General features: G+C 45.3%; 3 protein-coding genes across 3 annotated transcripts; 1 reads left to right on the top strand and 2 right to left on the bottom strand.

Moving 5' to 3' along the window:
* Positions 1 to 3,269: 3,269 nt before the first annotated feature.
* Positions 3,270 to 4,422, bottom strand: LOC108050096 (protein atonal). The gene has a single exon (XM_017131591.2). The coding sequence runs from the start codon at positions 4,372 to 4,374 to the stop codon at positions 3,433 to 3,435; it is 942 nt and encodes a 313-aa protein (XP_016987080.1). The 5' UTR covers positions 4,375 to 4,422; the 3' UTR covers positions 3,270 to 3,432.
* Positions 4,423 to 13,581: 9,159 nt separating this feature from the next.
* Positions 13,582 to 15,534, top strand: LOC108050127 (probable ATP-dependent RNA helicase DDX55 homolog). The gene has a single exon (XM_017131626.2). The coding sequence runs from the start codon at positions 13,651 to 13,653 to the stop codon at positions 15,490 to 15,492; it is 1,842 nt and encodes a 613-aa protein (XP_016987115.1). The 5' UTR covers positions 13,582 to 13,650; the 3' UTR covers positions 15,493 to 15,534.
* Positions 15,535 to 15,571: 37 nt separating this feature from the next.
* Positions 15,572 to 18,497, bottom strand: LOC108050120 (DNA replication licensing factor Mcm2). Its single transcript, XM_017131621.2, has 2 exons — positions 16,271 to 18,497; positions 15,572 to 16,198 (listed from the first exon to the last, which is right to left on the bottom strand). Exons 1-2 carry the CDS (start codon positions 18,407 to 18,409, stop codon positions 15,674 to 15,676), a joined length of 2,664 nt encoding a protein of 887 aa, XP_016987110.1. The 5' UTR covers positions 18,410 to 18,497; the 3' UTR covers positions 15,572 to 15,673.
* Positions 18,498 to 18,506: the final 9 nt, after the last annotated feature.

The raw sequence follows: 18,506 nt of genomic DNA, 5'->3' as shown, positions 1-18,506 counted from the left end.
ATCACCGAATCCTTGGGTCTCGGACCTGATATCCTGCAATTTCGCAGGCAAAGGTTGCGCAACGATTAAAGGATCAGCGCAAAATGTTCACACAACAATGCCAAAACAAATCGGCGGAAGCGGAAACTGCACTTGAGAATAGGAAAAAAGATACAAAGTAATACTTGTGGTTAGACCTCTCAAAAATGAGGGAAATTGTGCCCAAAAAGGCATGAGAAATTCTATTGAATGGAAAGAAAAACATAAAAAATTATTTCAAAACATACCAAAACCGCAATTATAAAATTTACGAAGCGTAATTGAATTTTACAAGATACAATGGCCTACCAGAACTACCTGTTGCTCCATTTGTTTATTTTACTAGATTATAAGGGCATTCAGGTTTGTTATTAATTTTAAATATGGTTATTATTATTTTATTATAATTTATAGTTAAAAGTGCAAGCTAACAGAAGTTATAGTAATAGGAGGTTTAAAAAAAGGTTAAAGACTTATTTTGATACATTTGCAGCTCAATGCTAAAATAAAAGTCCCCGAACTTCAATTGAAACCGATCTGCACTTAACGAGTCCATTTCTTAAGGACCACAAAACAGCCCTAAAGACCAATTCAGCTGGCAATCAATGAACTCGAGCCCCAAAACCCGAATCGATCGGAACAATAACCCATTCAGATCCTGCCCCATGGCGACACTAACAAGAAGTGACAAATTGATGGTGTTAAAGCTCATTAACTTACTTAACACAGATGCAGTTGCAGATGCATATGCAGCTACATGGACAACTAACTGCTTAAGCTTCGGATACAAAAAATAAGCAACCTCAAAAACCTCAAAATAAAGCTCGCCAATTATCGACATGACAAATTTCGGGGCATTCGTTGCCCCTGTCAGAAGGCAAGAAAAACCCACAAAATATGCAGCCCCAGAACGGACATCGAATGCATAATAATACGTGTTAATAATGCTCAGGCAAGCTGTCTATAAATTGACAAAGACATGCAAGTTGCTGCCGCTGCTGCTCCTCCTGTTTTCGATGTTGCTGCTGTCTCCGATGTTGCTGCTGTGTCCGCTGGATGTTGCTGCTGTGTCGGCGGCATGGCCAAAAGCCAAAGGCCGAAAGCCGAGAGCGGAGAGCCAAAACTCGACTGGGGTCCAGGTTGCCATTCATGAATTCTAACTAATTGTATTGGCAGGCAGTTGCATTTTGGAAGCTGGATCTGAATTCGAATATCCGAATCTGTGCAGCTGCATGCAGGTGGCAGTAGCTGTTGCTGCTGCTCGGAAATAACGACCGATATCGGCAGGAAGAGGGAAAACCCTGGGACCCCGGATCGCACCCTTTTGTTGTTTTGGCGGGGCAACGGCGACCGAAACCCGAACAATTTGTGTAATTGACAAATTGACGGCAGCGCTTTGTGCGGAAGCGTTCAAAGCCGTAAATTGTCGCTAACAAGAGCGACACTCCAGGGATATCGGCAGGATATCGCTGGTATATCTCCCATTCGCCCATACAAATATAATTGCCTGGATCGCCAAGAGACGCCCGCACCTCGCGACCACTAAATTAAGTCATTAACAATTTAACGAAGCCCTGTCGATGCCGCGTAACTAATTATGTGAATTTCCTTTTGATTATGTGCCCCGAAATCCGCGCAGCTTTTGCGGCGACGCCCGAAAATCATTTTATAAAACAAACAGAAACAGCCCACGAAATCCGGTCGCTGCCACGCCCCCAACCGCGCCAGCCGCCCCCAAGCGCTCCAATTCCCATGCGGGAGTCGATCGTCAGCAGTCGCTGTCGCTATCAACAAATTGGCTTCGAATCTTCCGAATGATTGACTGACTGACTGAGCCGGGGATCTGCTCCGCTTTCTGCTGAATGAAATGCTGCACAGCCAAAAAACGGAAGTAAGTCTGGGCTGTAAAATATATTTTTAGTTACAAAATTTTTTAATCAAGTTCACAGCTCAAGTTATTAATGATCAGAGATTAAAACCCTCTTTCACTTTTCAAATAATATATTTTACTACTGGGATGATTTAAAATACTTAAACAAGTTAAAGCAATCCTTTGGCAGTAATCTCTATATCAAATTTAAATGTAACCTATTTTCGTGTAAGATTAAAAATCTCTTTAAAATGTTAAAGTACAAATTCAAAAATGTTATTGAGATAAAATTATTGTATACTGTAATAATTATTTTCCTTTTTTCCTGAGTGTATGTTTCGGCTTAAGGTCTTAAGCCGCTGAGGTTATCCGCAAGCAACGATCGAGGATCGAACTTCGTCTTAAACGATTTGTGAGTGGCGCTTGATTTTCGGGACTCGACTCGGACTCGGACTTAAAGTTGAAAAGGTTTTTGGGACCTGGGGACGGACATTGCACGGACATGCGACCTGCGACTGCTGAAAGCAGATCAGCCCAACACTTAACTTAATTTGGCAGCTACACTCCGGCGCGCCGTGGCGTGTAATTATTGGCATTGGCACAACAATACTGCTTTGGGGATCGCAGCTCGTCCGCTGCGTATTTGTTTTGGCCAGCCCGAGGAGCCGGCCCTAATTTTGTCGAACTGTCTACAAATTGATCGCGAAGCGCCAAATCGATCACCTTCCCCCATATAATAAAGTCCAATTCACTGGGCGCGAGACGCTAAACCCTCGAAAACTGTGTGAGAATTGATGCCCCGCCGATAAGTGTGGATGCTGAGGGGCAAAGGAAACAGAACCGTTCGAGATAAAAGATTTGGATGGCTTATTTAACTGGAGGTATTGCTCGGGCCTTCTCTTAGATGGATTATGGTTTTTCAACATTATTTATTTTAGGTTTGAAATGAAAATAAGAGTAGATTAGTTAAATACTCATTGATTTTCAAGCCATTTAATTGTTTAATAGGTTATTTTTCGTAGAATGTGCACTTTTTGCAGTAATTATGATTTTAATACAAAACACAGAAACGATGCCTAAACAAAATCCAATAGTTATTTGACATTAGCAATGGATATTTGTTGTATTCTAATTTTCAAGATTTATGTATATCTTAGATTCAAGAATGGATATACACACTGGAAATTATAAAGAATAATAAAAATAATATTAAATTTCATTCAGAACAACATTGTATTTCTCAACTGTGCAATTGTAATGAAACTCTAATTTTTATATGCATCATATCTGAAAACGGGAAGTGCTGTAAAAGAATCCAAGCAAATAAATATCCAGAAAATAGTTTATATAATTATTTGTGCTTTTATTTTGTCTTCCTTAGTCTTAATCATTGTCTTCCATTTAGGCTAATTAACTAAACAATAAACAGCATAATACTTAAGCGGTAATTCACTACTGGGCTCCTGGCTATATACATAAACAGAGTAGGTACAACATTTGGCAAGCTCCAACAATAACTGAGAGTGGCAATGTGGATGGGGTTCCTAGCGCAGCAGATCCCCGAGAGCGGAGATGTAGGTCTGGGCCATTTGGAGGGTCTCGTGCTTGGACAGCTGGCGATCGTTGCCCAGGCAGGGCAGATACTGGCGGAGGCGATCGAAGGCCTGGTTGAGGTTCTGCATACGACGGCGCTCACGGGCATTGGCGGCCAGGCGACGCTTCCTCTTCACCACGGGCGTGATCTGCTTGCCACGCCTCTTCTTTCCAGCGCCCCCGGCAGCCTCGTCCTGGTTCTCACCATCGGCCAGGTCGAAGGAACCATCGTTGCCCTCGAAGTCCTCGCCGCCACTGAAGAGCATGAGGTCCTCATCGTCTTCCACGCTGTCGTCGAACAGGGCGGAGTTGTCGAAGTCAAAGTTCTGGAACTCCTCGGTGTAGAGATTGACTGGAGCCGGTACCTGAGGCGAGGATGCGGAGGAAGTGGCGGTGGCGGTGCTGTTCGACTGGTTCTTCTTGGTATAGCTGCGCTTGGGTTTCGGGCAGGCCGCCGGAGCAGGCACTGTTTTGCAGGTGCCCACATTGGAGGAGCCCATGACCTCCACTGCTGGAGGACTGGCCACTGGAATGGCAGGAGCTGCCGGAACCACTGCCTGCTCCATTACCATTCCGTATTGCTGGTTCTGGGCCATGTTGCAGCCTCCATTGTACATGGTGTTCAGGTCCACATACTCGGGACTCTCGGAACGGTGGCTGGCCGGCGAGGAGGAGATCCAGCCATCGGAGCTGGCCTGCTCGAAGCTGATGAAGCCATTGGCCGACAAGTAGTTGCTGCTGCTGGCCAACGTGTTGCCATTGAATTGGTAGTGGGTCACCCCGGGATTGTAGGCCGCCATGGGATTGAAGTACGTCTCGGTGGCGGCTGTCTTGAAGCCCTGCAAGTCCTCGGAAGTCTTGTAGTAGTAGCGATAAATCTCACTGGACGACATGGTGCTGCTGTTTGTGATACGACTGGGTAAAAACGATGCGAACGCTGCGATTGCTGGCGGGTTTCTGACTGGCCTCTCGTCCTTTCGGCCCTATTTATACCCGCAAAAGGCGAACGCAGAGGCAAACCCACCACGTCGACCAGAAGGGCCTGAACCGCAGGTAGGGGACAGGTAAACGAGTTCCCATTGCGGACAGCACGTGCCGCCCGAGTGGATGGGCCAATGGCGAATGGTGGTGAGTTGGCAAATGGTGGTGAGTTGGCCTGCTCTTCGGCAACTTGTTTCACCTCACCTTAAGTCCAGAGCTTAAAATGGCGCTAGAAACGTGGTATCAGTGCATCTAAAGCCGCTAACAAGATGATTACAGGGTGGTGGCCGGTTCCCAACCGGAACAGGAATATGGGCGGAAATGCAAACAGAAATTGGACAAACAATCGCGTCCCTAAACGGGATTAAAGTCGACCGCAAAGTGAGGCGAAATTTGCAAAAATCCCTCGGCGATTTGTCAGCACCAAATGGCAGAGTGGGACTTGTACTTATGAGTTTATCTAATCTGAATCGATTGGAGGTACAAACTACCTGACCAGGGAAACCCTTACAAATTTACCGCCGCCTGGTCATTCGACATGCTGACCCAAAGTCGGGGGAGGTATATCGCAATGAAAAATCTTGTTTATTACAACTTGGCAAATTTTCCAATTGATACGCTTGTTGCCGGGTCCTTGAAGAGGGTAGATAGCGCCGGCTCACCCAAGGACACGCTCGACTGAGCCCGAATCCCCGGTACTGACCTTCGCCTTGGCTAATAAGCGTGGCAGACACTAACTAAACATTTTAGCGCCTCGCAATTAAAGCGGCCGTGGCTTCGATCAGGGAGCAGGGAATTTAGTTGTAGATGCCAGGATGACACAGCGAAACGGGGCTCGCACACGGTGGTCCTCAGATCCTTTTTCGTAACAACGCCCCTTGATCCCTAATGATTCGCTGGAAATCATAATGCAATGAATTCACATACACCCATTTGTAGGAGGATGACGATCCTCCTAGGTCTTTGAAGTTCCGCGGCCACCCAGTCACTCAACAAGTAGCACGCCCCAAGGATCTGATCTTTTTTTTGCCGGGCAATAAAAACGCTGTCAATTAGATAAAAATGTCACACAACAAACCGCACCAGGATCGGCACCACGAATTTATTGGAAGCGCACACAGGTAAGTTTGACCTTTCGTCCACCCCTGAAACTGTCCTCGAATGTCCTTACACCCTTCGAGTCCCGAATGTCCTGCGAAATTTACGAGCCAGTTGCCGCAACTGCTCGGTAAGGTTACACCTGCAAGAAATGTGCGAGTGTGTAGGCCATATCCAACGGATCGCATCTTCGCTGTAAAGTTTACGCTTATCGGCATTAGCCGATGTCAAGGCATCCGCTGCATATCGATTTGGAAATTTACATTTTCATTGCCGCACATTGCAGTACACGAGGGGGCAAAAAGGGTTAAGTTCTTTTTTCCCCGATGCTCAGAATGGGGCGCCTTGCGTGCCTGTCAGTTATCGAGTAGCTGACCGATGTGAAGGAGTGCAGACCCACATACCTCATGAACCAGTACCTCTCATTCCTCCAATACCTCCGCCTCATCATCGTTGGCATCATTACCCTGGTAACGGGCCATTTCTTTCATGTCAATATGCATAAATGCAACTTGTGCATCGAAGGAGAGGCGATGGGCATGCAACTGATGTGGAGCAGCTTCCAGAAAGCGCGTGACAAAAGCAATTCAATTGTTGCCAGCTCTTCTAAAAGGAATCTTTAATGCCCTTATGAAATAATATGAATCAGAATCATAACTAATCTCCCAGAGATTTATAAAAAATATTTTAAAAGCCTAGATACTTAGATCTTTAGTCATTAAATATAAATTATATAAGATTTAATAGGGTTTTGTAATTTTTAAGATTACTATAAGATTCATTATATACATTTTTAAGGTTTCTATTATAATTACTTTTGAGATTTATCTTGTTCAAATCTTAATTAATTAAATTATATTATGCTATTACTATGATATTGTAATGATACGAATATGTATTATTGCATGTGGCAAATATCATATTTAATAAAAACGTTTGTTAAACTAGTCAACATATCTTATGTTGTTACCTCATCATTATTATTGGGAAATATAATTGGGTTTCCCAGAATAGTTGCATTTATTTATTAGTAGTCACATCACTCTGGAGTCGCCTTAATACTTTTATTTACCCTTTCCCAGGGACTTTCCTTGGCATGTGGAGCGTGTAGGCGCAGGAGATGATGCCAATAAGAGGAAAGTAGGCGCACGTCAACGACTCCCATTAGCAAGTCGCTCTGGGCCGTGAAAGTGTTGTCCAGAGCCAGACCGAATCCCAATCCCAATTCCAATCCATCAGCTTCTGCTCGGGTTAAAACTCTTCGGCCCAGTTATTTTTTTGGATGAAATTGAAAAATTTGTATGTTACTTATTTTATTAGCATTTAACACTCTGTCCCATTTTGCAGATGAGAGAGCGAAAAGCGAAAGGAGCAGAACTGGGGACATGCAATCCGTGTGGCATGCCATCCCCATCTCCATCTCCATGTCCACTTCATTGTAACTTGCTGTTCCCATTCCACAAGATCTCCGACGTGGGTGGCCTGGCTCCAAATGGAATCCTGGCCTCGTCCTGTGTGGCATTTTGGCAATTGTCAAATTGAAAATTCATTAAAGGCAAATTAAATATGCAAATGCAGAAGGAAGAAGTCGAGGAGGAGGAAATCGTTACCATTGTTGGCCGCTGTTTGACTTGGCTCTGCAAATATTGACCACCGATTGGAGAGGTGGAAAAAATGGGAAATATCATATGTACATATGCTCCTCGGCAGCGATAAAAAGTCAAGTGGAAATCAAAGCAAATACGACGGCTTCGAATGGAGGCAAACACTGGACGGGATTGAATTGGTCCATGGGAGCCGTTCAAAATTGTTTAAACAAATATCGCATAAATTGCACATTGTTCGGAGTAGCCGGCAAATTGGTTCGGGCATGGGTTAATTCCCATGAAAATTAAAACTAGATTATACACACATCCATCGCGTCCAAGTCCTTTGCGACGAGTCCTTGCAGCGCCCACTGTGTCATTGTTTGGGCACGCCCTCACCTCCTGTTGAGCCGGTGCTTTGTCATAGATTGCCCACTGATGGTTATCATCCGCATCGAGTTGAGGGATGGCAGATCAGCTCAGTGCTCCTTATAGTATTTGTGAATAGATTGGATCGGGGCATGTCAGAGCGATTTTTGTCGCCGACTTTGATGCGGCAATTCGAACACGGTCGTTTTGTTTTGCCAACATCGGTGGCGATCAATATCTGAGCTGATCTTTCGCAACTGACTGGCGCCAGAAGTGATCCTTTATCCCTTATCGAAACAAGACAAATTCGCTACACATATTTCAGAATGATAAGTTAAGGACAAAATTTACAATGTTCATATAGATTGGCTCCATAAATTTAAGACTGTACTGTATATGCATTTTAATTTTGTGTTAACTCGAATTACATTTTAAAGTGTTACTTATCTAAAATAATATTTTTATAAGTAAGTGCATTTTAAAACTTTATCAATGAGTTTTTTTAATTATTCTTATAATCTTCTGTTTATATTTGTTATTTAAATTTCATCTCACTAATTATAACTCATGTACCACTCATTGTCTCATTGACAAATTGCTCCCTAATTGGACAAATCCAGGTCATGTTTGAGCCTGAAAACAGATTCGATTTTATTAAAAGAAGCCCCAAAAACTTGCCGGCATTAACGTGGCTATCAAACATTAATTTCATGGTGCATATTGCATCCTTATTTGGTGGCTCTACCCTCGTTTCCGAGTCGGAAGTGGGCATCATAACCGATCGACAAATTGTGATTGCTATTGTTGTGAGAGAGGATAGGGTCCCAGTCCCACGAAACCCTATCCCAGATCACGGCCAAGTGATCAATTCAAATTTGAAACACTGCTGGAACAAAGAAAAACAGATGAAAACTACGCAATCACTTGAGAAAAATCAAAAAGGCTCTGAAGGACCTCGGCTGCGCTGCTCTTGGCTCCTTGGCTCCTTCGATTCTCGGGTTCTTGGCCATGGTCGTAACCATAACAGGTGGCACGGAAGCCGCACAAAATAAAAATGATTAAAGCAATAAAAAAGAAACGAAAACGAAACTCACACACCAAAAAGACGGAGAAAAGGCCGCGGCAGCAATAACAACAATTTTTAATAAGATTTTCAAAATTTTTAAACAACACTGTCGATGTCTAGGAGAGATGCTGTCGCCTCCTGTTGCCCAACCACTTCCGAGTCCGATCCCGATCCTTGGGCGTCTCCCGACAGCGGGTCAAGTGTGAGAACATTTTGCGGAAGGAAGTGGCTAGGATGAAAAATGATTGAGAAAGCGAAGGCGAGGGGCTTAAGATGACTATACCTGCAACACCACGTGGTTAAGATTCACTTTCGAGTGCGCGAGTGACTCACTCTCAGGATTGCACACAGATTTAATGCATGCACAATGAAAAAATGTTAGGAGCATAGGTCCGAGGTAATTTTATTATACACCAAAAAATAAAATGAATCTTAATAGTGATCCTTTAGAACTTTATTACGGTTATCTAACCGAACAAATTTAAAAATAGGAGAAATACTTATTGACATATTACAAAAAAAGATGTATATAATCGTTATCTCTAGTCTTTTCCTTTATTCCTTTATAATTGAATATATTGTATTTAGGAATGTAACTAAATTAGAAATATTATTGTTTTAATATTTGCATTACTACAGCTGAAATACTGATATGTTTCTGACAGAAAGTGATAAAGTTCGATTAGGTTTGATTAGATCGTACATGATAGGAACATATAGTCTGACCACCGACTCAGTGGTCTTTCAGTAATCTGTGAAGACTTTAAATGTTGAATTGAGTTTACATATGTCCTCAAAAACCATTTTTAATTTTGGTGTATTTTTAAAAGCACTTAGGAATGTTTGAGAAAGATATTGGATTAAATTAGAGTTGCTAACACCTTAAAGAATATTTTTTCTGTGTGAAATGGCTGAAGCTCTGAATGGTTCTGAAATTACCCAGGAATTCTCGTAGCGTAATTGAGCATCTAATTTGCGGCGGCAGGCGGCAAAGCAGCAATTGCGGGAACCTCTCGGCATTCCGGTCACGATCCCGCTCTAGTTGCACTCCATGAATGGAGGAGGCCACAATGGGCCGTCTGGAAAGTGTTTCCCTGAAAACCAGCCCAAGGAGCACCTCGAAACGGAGAAACCCGCCGCCCATTCAGACCTCTCGGCCACTCGAGCGCGAAACAATTAACAAGTTCGCGTAGCAATACACAACAATTGCCATATTGTTGCACTTAAGATTTGTTCGCCGCGAAAAAGGAGAGAGTGCCGGAGGGCCCAGCGAATTCCTTTGAATTCAACCCCGACCGGGACGCTACTGATACCGATACTGACCTCCGGGAGGAGGGGATCCGAACTGCCGACCCGATCGGAGGCCACTCGCCGATCGCTGAAAGAAAACGAAAATTTATAATAATGAGAGCCGGTGGCGGGTGGGGGAATATAAAATGTAAACTAAAGATACTATTTATATGCATTATTTCGGCTGAAAAGGAAGTACCAAATTACATTTAATTAGGCGAAACAGCGAAATTCGCGTACCGTACGCGAATCGCAGATATAAATGGAGTGGGATCAGGAGCAGGAGTGGATGGCCAGTCAGAAGTCAGACCGATTACCACCGAAATCCGAGTCCCTGGAGCCCTCGACTAGCGACTGCCTTTGGGTGAAATTCGCACGTTTAACCTTTAGGCAAACAAAATTAACAGAACAGCAAAGAACAGCAAGAGTGCACTGGAGAAAACGATGTCTATGTTTGAAGGGATATATATATATATATATATTTCTAAAAGGCTTTCACAGAGATTTATTTTCTTTTAGTTCATGGCAATCTTATGTTACTTAGCCATTGATCCTTAAAACCTAATTGATCTTATATTATACATTTTCGAAAAAGATATTGAAAAGATATTCTTAAAATATATTATGATTCAAAAAGGAATATGTTCTTTAAGACCAAAAATATCTATACTAACCCAAATGATAACTTATGTTATTTCCAAATACCTTACCATAGTTTCTTTCGGTGCATGAGCCGCAACGATCAGCAATCGAAAACTGCGAACCTGTTGAACCCAAATGCAATTTTCATATCACTTTGATTGCTGCCCAGGATGACACGCGTGCGCCGGCTAGAGAGATGAGATAAGCTGCCGATGATCAGGGCCCGAGAGTCTGGATGAAGATGAACCGAAATTAGGGTAACAACCGAGGGGATGCGAGCCCGAAAAAAGCGAAACTTTCAAACGGTTTCAAGGATTTCGGCCCTCGTCTTCCTTTTTGCTTTTTTTTTTACTTAATTCGGCGGAGGTCAGTTTATGATAATTCCCATTTCCCATAGGTGCCATTGCCACATTTGGCACCTCACCTCGCACCGTCGTCTGTCTGGTGTAAAACTGAAAACACTTGGCCGGCAGTCAAGTAGCCCGGACAAAAGAAATCGAAATTAAACACAAACAAATCCCAGGACGGTCAGTGTGAGAAATGACTTTCTAGGAAGGATCCTCCAGCAGCACAAGCAACAGCAACAGCAACAGCAATGCGATCCCAATCCCAATCCCCCAATGCAGTAGTGCGACTGTCAACAAACCCCGATCGTGGGTAATTGATATGTTTTACCTTGTTTTGGGTAGTGTAAAAAGTGAAATGTAAATCGTAACTGATATCGATGGCCCGGGGGCAATTTCTCAACATCAGCCAGTGAAATTGAAAAATTGACCATCAGATAAGTGACTACTGTCTGGCGGAATCTGTACAGGCATTTGGCTAGTGTTTTATAATTTAAAAATTTAATTCTGAGATAGCGAGAGTTCGGAGCGCTGACAGTTTCTTGATCATTGGGGGAGGTCTCGACGCTAAGGTGACAATTGCATTTTATGAAAATTGATATTTTAAACCGCAAATGTCACTTGTTGTTTTCTGAAGTGACCACACAGGAGCTATGACGAAGTCTAGTCAGGTAGCTGAGGAGAAATTCCCAGCAAATTACCCGAATGATCAATGATCCTGGCAGAAAGTCCTTTGGTCCTTGCCATTTTCAGCAGGAAGAGGAGTTCTGGATAATTGGAACTAGAGCAAAATGTGTGAAAATCTATGAGCAGGATAATTAGGCTAATGTTTTTTCGGCGGGAACAAAGGCTCAACGTGAGTCAAGAAATTCTTTAAATTAACTCGAAGAGAGTTGGAAGTACAGAACACAAATAAAACTCATAATTAGCATAATTACAAGCGATCGAACAGACGCCAGGACAAAATCCCAGACGGCTTTCGATTTCTGAATCTCAGCTCGATGATCGCTCTATTTCGATTTCCAGGAATTATTTCGTGGAATTATTTGATAAATTGACCAGAAACTCGTGTCTGACTTAACGCCCTCGCAGAAGTGAAAGATGAAGGCCAGAAGGGGTTAATTACCTTGGGCTCGTCCTCAAGGAAACGGGGATAATTTCTCTGTCCCTGTTCTACCACGTGTCTTATGTATATCTATTCATCGGAGTGAGTCGGGAGAACAACTTTAATTGCCCCAATTCAAAAGGGGATGCGTTGGCGTTGACCACAATCCTTCGCCTGGCCTGTTTGCACTGCATTCACATGCCCATACATTTGATAAAGATATACACATCGATGCAGGGGCACAAATATAAACAATAATCAATCTCTTCAAGGGTTGGGCAAACAAAAAAAAATAAAAACACACAAAGAACCCAGCAAGGACATGCTGATGAGAACGGCGGGAGCGAGCTAGGATTTGAAGGCGTTCTTGAATTGATTATTCCTTTGGGTACAAAAGAAATTAAATATGAAAGGAGTCCTCTAATTTAATACATATTTATGAGGGAAATAGATCAATGCCAATGCGATCTCTATCCTTACAGTGACCTCTTACTCTTTCACTTTGCTGTTCAGGGTTATTGTTAGTGGGGATATTCAATCAATTGAATTGTTTTTCAGATTTCACAATAACTATGATACAGATTTTGTATTTCAACAAACAGTATCTTGAACTGCATTTTCTAATTCCTGATAATTTGTATTTAACTTTGAAAACACAATAAATTTATAGATTATTAAAGATCGCTTAAATTCCATCATTAAATTTAAAATTTAAATTCTATAACGTAAAAGCAATTAAGCAGAAAATAATTTAGCTGATAATTCAATTTTAAATAAATAATATCAGATTCTGCTGACCATCTACAATCCCTTACAATAGGGCTTACACTTACACTTAACATTACAAGTTTTATAACGTGCGAGGACTTTGGTCCATAATTAAGTTTAACTACTTTCAATACGTTTTTAAGGCCACATTTTTTGACGCCGCTGAGCAGCCATAATGCTTTAACTGGAGCCACATTCTCGGCCTAACTGTTCTGCGTTTTTTGCCTTCACTTGGCCACAAGTTAATTTTTAAACGCTTCATTAACTTTTGGCCACACGCGTTCCAAACTTTTCCTCTTTTCGTTCCCCTTTCGGGACTCGGCTCGAGTTCGTCTGACGCGCGTCTGCCAAGGCGGTCGGTCGATTAGCCTGTTGGTCCGGTCCAAACACCTCGTCCTCTACTCCCCGCCACGATTCCCCCCGCTGTCGTCCTGCCAATTTGTTGACGAAATGAAACGAAAAAAGCGAACGCTTTTTACTTCCGATTTTTTTTATTGGCCGGCATCAATATTTTGGAAATGCATCGTGTAGGCGACAGATGGCACACGCTTTTTTCGGATGATTTGGAATCCATACAAGCAGCCGAACAACAAACAGTGTGTGTGGCTACTTTTTTGTGGCCCTCGTGGGTGGGTGTAATAGAAGTGCGAGTGAAAGCGACGGCAGCTGGTGTTTGAGATGCAGGGGCAAGTGTCAAGGCTGTGTAAACATCTTTTTTAATGCTTCGTTACCATGCACATTGTTTGAATTTCGATAATGCGGCGCCAACATCATCCGATTGCTTGCCGATAATTAGAATTTTTTGCTGGCAATGCTCCACCCAAGGCTGGCGTTGCCACCTTTTCTGATTGAAACGGGTACACTTTAAACGAACGACATGGTCACATTACGGCGCACATGTTTTTGTTGACAAAATCGACATGTCTCGCAAAAAATGGACTTCCCTGGACAAACCCCCGCTCTCGGATGCAGTGCTTCAGGTGGTGCAGAGCTTTGGCTTTCAGCAGATGACGCCCGTTCAGACGGCAGCTATTCCGCTGCTCCTGGCCCGGAAAGATGTATCCGCAGAGGCGGTGACGGGAAGTGGGAAAACGCTGGCGTTCCTCGTGCCTTTGCTGGAAATCCTTCAAAGACGACACAAGGAGACACCCTGGGGCCCTAAGGAGATCGGAGCACTCATTATTTCGCCCACCAGGGAACTGGCCCGACAGATATCCGAAGTGCTGGCTCAATTTCTGGAACACGAAGACCTGGAACACCTGAATCAACAGTTGATTGTGGGTGGCAATAGCATAGAGGAAGATATAGACACACTGCGAAAGGAGACGCCCTGCATACTGGTGTGCACGCCCGGACGGTTGGAGGATCTCTTCCAGCGCAAAGGAGATGATCTAAATCTGGCTGCCCGGGTTAAAAGCCTGGAGTTTTTGGTCCTAGACGAAGCCGATCGCCTACTGGATTTGGGATTCAAGACCAGTGTAAATAACATACTTGGCTACCTCCCCAGGCAGCGACGAACTGGACTCTTCTCCGCCACCCAGACCACCGAGGTTACGGACCTAATCCGTGCTGGATTGCGAAATCCTGTACTAGTGTCGGTCAAAGAGAAGGCGTCTGTTAACACGCCCGCCCGCCTGCAGAACTTCTACAGGATTGTCGAGCCAGAACAAAAGTTCCTTGCCCTGCTGGAGTTTCTCAGTTCGCCTGCCACACGGACTGGAAAGGTAATGGTCTTCTTTCCCACCTGTGCCTGCGTAGAGTACTGGGCGGAAGCCCTGCCGCCGCTTCTGTCCAAACGCACAGTGCTGGGAATTCACGGAAAGATGAAGAACAAGCGAGCCAACGTCGTGGAAAAGTTCCGCAACGAACCGCAGGCAGTACTCCTCTGCACGGATGTCCTGGCCCGTGGCTTGGACGTGCCCGAGATCGAGTGGGTGGTGCAATGGGATCCGCCCTCAACTGCCTCCAGCTTTGTGCATCGCGTTGGACGTACTGCTCGACAAGGTAACGAAGGCAACGCTTTGGTGTTTCTCCTGCCCACCGAGGATGCCTATATTCACTTTCTGAAGATCAACCAAAAAGTGGAGCTGAATGAACTGCCCTCGGAAGCGGAGTATGTTTCTGAAAAAAAAGAACTGACAGCTGTTTTGCATCAACTGCATCGGCTGCAGGCGGCGGACAAGGGAGTATATGATAAAGGAATGCGAGCTTTTGTTTCCCATGTGAGGGCGTACACGAAACACGAATGCAGTGCTATACTCAGGCTAAAAGATCTGGATCTGGGTAAGATGGCCACTGCCTACGGTCTGCTGCAACTTCCTCGCATGCCGGAACTGAAGAACTACAAGGAAGGCGGCTACGTGGCTCCCACTTTTGATGTGGATATCACGAAGCTTACCTACAAGAACGCCCAAAAGGAGCAAGTGCGACAGAAAAAAATGCAAACATACGAGGAAACAGGCAGTTGGCCGGGTCAAAAACAGCACAAGAAGCGCGTCGAGTCCTGGGATCAGACTAAGAAGGCCAAATTGGATACTAAGTCCAAGAAGGAACTGCGGAAGGCAAAGAAGCAGCGAAAGAAAGCGGCGGAGGCAGAGGCCGGTGCGTCGGGATCTGGAAAGGGAAAGAAGAGGCAGCAGTTCAGCCAGGAGGATCTCGATGAACTGGCCAGCGATATTCGGCTCTTTAAGCGACTAAAAAAAAACAAAATCAGCGAGGAGGAATTCGACAAGGCCATGGGAATCGAGGGCGATAATGAATGACCTGAATTTTTATGTACAATTAAAAATTTGTTAAGAAAATAATTTGCATTTTACACTTTTTATAAAAAGAACAATTTAATTGAGGTTTTATAAAAATACAACTTTATTAGATCGAAAATGGGGGTAACAAAACATAGATGTGAGCATTACAACTAAATGAGATGGAATAGGAAACTGAAACTTAAGCTGTGTTGCCATCGACAACAATTTGGAGGATGATCCGCCGCTTGGGATCGTAAGAGAAGCCGTTGGTACGGAACAGATCAGACTCGTAAAAGGGTTTCAGATTCACGATATCCAGTTGCTTCGCACGCTCGATCAGATCCCGCTCCATGATCTCCACGTGCGTGGCGCCCGGTCCATCCTTGCAGCGGATGTAAGCGAGCTGATCCAGCGTCAACTGACGCAGGATAAAGAAAAGCAGCTCGGAATGGTCCTTCTGGAAGGCCAAATACTTTTGGAATGTGCTGCGCATCTTCTTCATTACGCTGAACTTCTGCGCCTCGATGAAGCTCTCCAGCATCATGCGAATGGCCATGCTGACATCTGCCTCCATCACACTCTCGCGCAAATGCATGCGGGCATGAGCCTCGGACATACGGATCACGCTCTCAATATGACGCACGGTAATGGGCAGCGAACCGGTGGCATAGGATTCCTGGCGCAGCTGGGCGTACATCTTGGCGATCTTGTCCTCGTCGATGTTCTGCATAAAATGAATTGAAAAAATGCATTTAAAATGAGATTCAAAATTAAAAAAATCTGTTCATCGCCTAACCGTTAGCTTGGGCCGTATATTCTCCTTGGCATAGACGATGTATTGTCGCAGCAGATCCTGAGGGATCTCATCCACGGTCTTTAGCTGTGGCTCCTCCAGCTCAGGCTGCTCCTCTTCACTGGGATGATGCTTCATGTGTGAGTGCACCACGAATTTGGCCAACTGCTGATCCTGCATGGGATCAAACTCATCCTTGACCACGCACAGGACATCGAAACGGGACAAGATGGGCTCCGAGAGATTAACGTTTTCTGAGAAAGTCATTGAGGGATCGTAGCGTCCGCCTATGGGATTGGCAGCAGCAATGACGGTGCAACGAGCCTGAAGCGAGGTAACAATACCAGCCTTGGAAATGGAAATGGACTGCTGCTCCATGGCCTCGTGAATGGAGGTACGATCCTGGTCGTTCATTTTGTCGAATTCATCGATGAGGCAGACTCCCTGATCAGCCAGGACCAGGGCACCCGCCTCCAATGTCCACTCCCGGGAAACTGGATTCCGACGCACATAGGCCGTAAGACCCACAGCACTTGCTCCTTGTCCAGTGGTAAAAACTGCTCGGGGCGCAACCTTTTCGATGTATTTGAGGAACTGCGACTTTGCAGTGCCAGGATCTCCGCAGATTAGCAGGTTAATATCACCCCTAACCTTGTGCTTCTCACCGGGATTCTTGGACTCGCCACCGAAGAGAGCTAAGGCTAGAGCCCGCTTAATATAATCGTGACCGTAAATAGAAGGCGCCATGGAGGCCACAACTCGCTCCACGATACGCGGATCCTTGCTCAGTTTCTGAATGGTGGCTATGTCCTCGTCCGTGAGCGACTGCACCACCTGCTTGGAATCCTTCACAACTACATGATTGGCAATGATCACGGTGGCAAAAACTGGGAATCCTTGATCTGTGTTCAGGGAACCATCGTAGTTGTTGGTGTATATCCCAGTGACCTCCAGCTCATCGCCTGGTTTGCATTGATCGCACAAATCGGCCAGTAGAATGACATCCTTGCTGCGCGGTATGCGTCCAGCTGGAATCCTTCCCGGCGACTCCTGTAGTGTGATCTTCTGGTAGTTGCGGTACAACGTCTGCTCCATGTTGATGGAGAAGGGACCGGTGCTCTGGCACTCAGGGCAGGAACCAGGCTTGATCTCCGTGTTCTGCGACTGGACAAAAGGACCAAGGACGTAGCCGCACTTTACACAGTCGTATTTGATCACTGATAGCTGAGGCAGAACACCCGTAGTGGCCGTGACTACACCTAAAGTCCGAACTAACTGATTCAGATGGAGTTTCCTGAATGTGCGCAGCTCTTCGATAAGCGGCAGTTCCGAGATTCGAACGTGAATCTCGGTGGTCACACGTTCGTAGGTGGGAAAGATGGAGAGCACCATGTCCTTGGCCACCTTGTCGAAGATCTCAAGCATCTGGAAGGGGGCCTCAGGCAGGAAGTAGGCAAGCACGTGCTCCTTGTTGGCCAGATCCGTGTAGGAGACCACAAACGAGGACATGTTCTGCTCGCACATCCGCCGGATGCGATCACGATAGGTGTAGGCGCCCCTCTCGTCCACAAAAGTCCTCAGGAAAGACTGGAAGCGATTGGCGATCTCCGTACGTGGTCCCAACATACTGACCCACTCCTTGGTCGAGTGTCCCTTGGTGTCCTCAAGATTTTCGATTGACTCCACCATCTCGGTGTCCTCCACCTCCCCGACGGCTGCCTTCTCGCCTGCCCTCCTCTTCGCCCGGGGTCCGACATCGTCCTCGTCATCGGATTGACCGAATCCCAGCTCACGATCATCTCGATGGATTCCGGCGGCCCGGTCGCGTCGCCGCATCTCCGACTCGGCGGCAAAGCGATCGCCTTGGGACATCTCTGAGAAGTCATCCTCGTCGTCCAGCATCGCCGGGTCGTAGTGATCCAGCTCAGGCATGGGACGGTAGTCATTCTCCATGTTGTCCCCGAACAGCTCCTCGCCATCCTCCTCCTCGACCTCATCGCGCACCGTCTGATCCCCCAGGATCTCGTCCTCGTTTTCAAATGGTTCGAAATCGCCCACCGGCGACGTCATTGCCGCTCGGAGATCACGTCGTTCGACGGCATCACTGGGCGTATTTGGTGGCGGTGAACTGGGGTTGTCCATGTCCTGCGTCTGTTTTCCTTGGCGTTTGTTTGGAATCTGTTTCTTTTTTTGCGCTACTGATCTTGTTGTGACGACGCGTGCGAAATGCGCGGGAAAG

This window comes from Drosophila rhopaloa, unplaced genomic scaffold (assembly GCF_018152115.1).
Source record: "Drosophila rhopaloa isolate 14029-0021.01 unplaced genomic scaffold, ASM1815211v1 contig_167, whole genome shotgun sequence".
Taxonomy (NCBI): Eukaryota; Metazoa; Arthropoda; class Insecta; order Diptera; family Drosophilidae; genus Drosophila; species Drosophila rhopaloa.
This window is presented reverse-complemented; position numbering and strand designations above follow the sequence as displayed.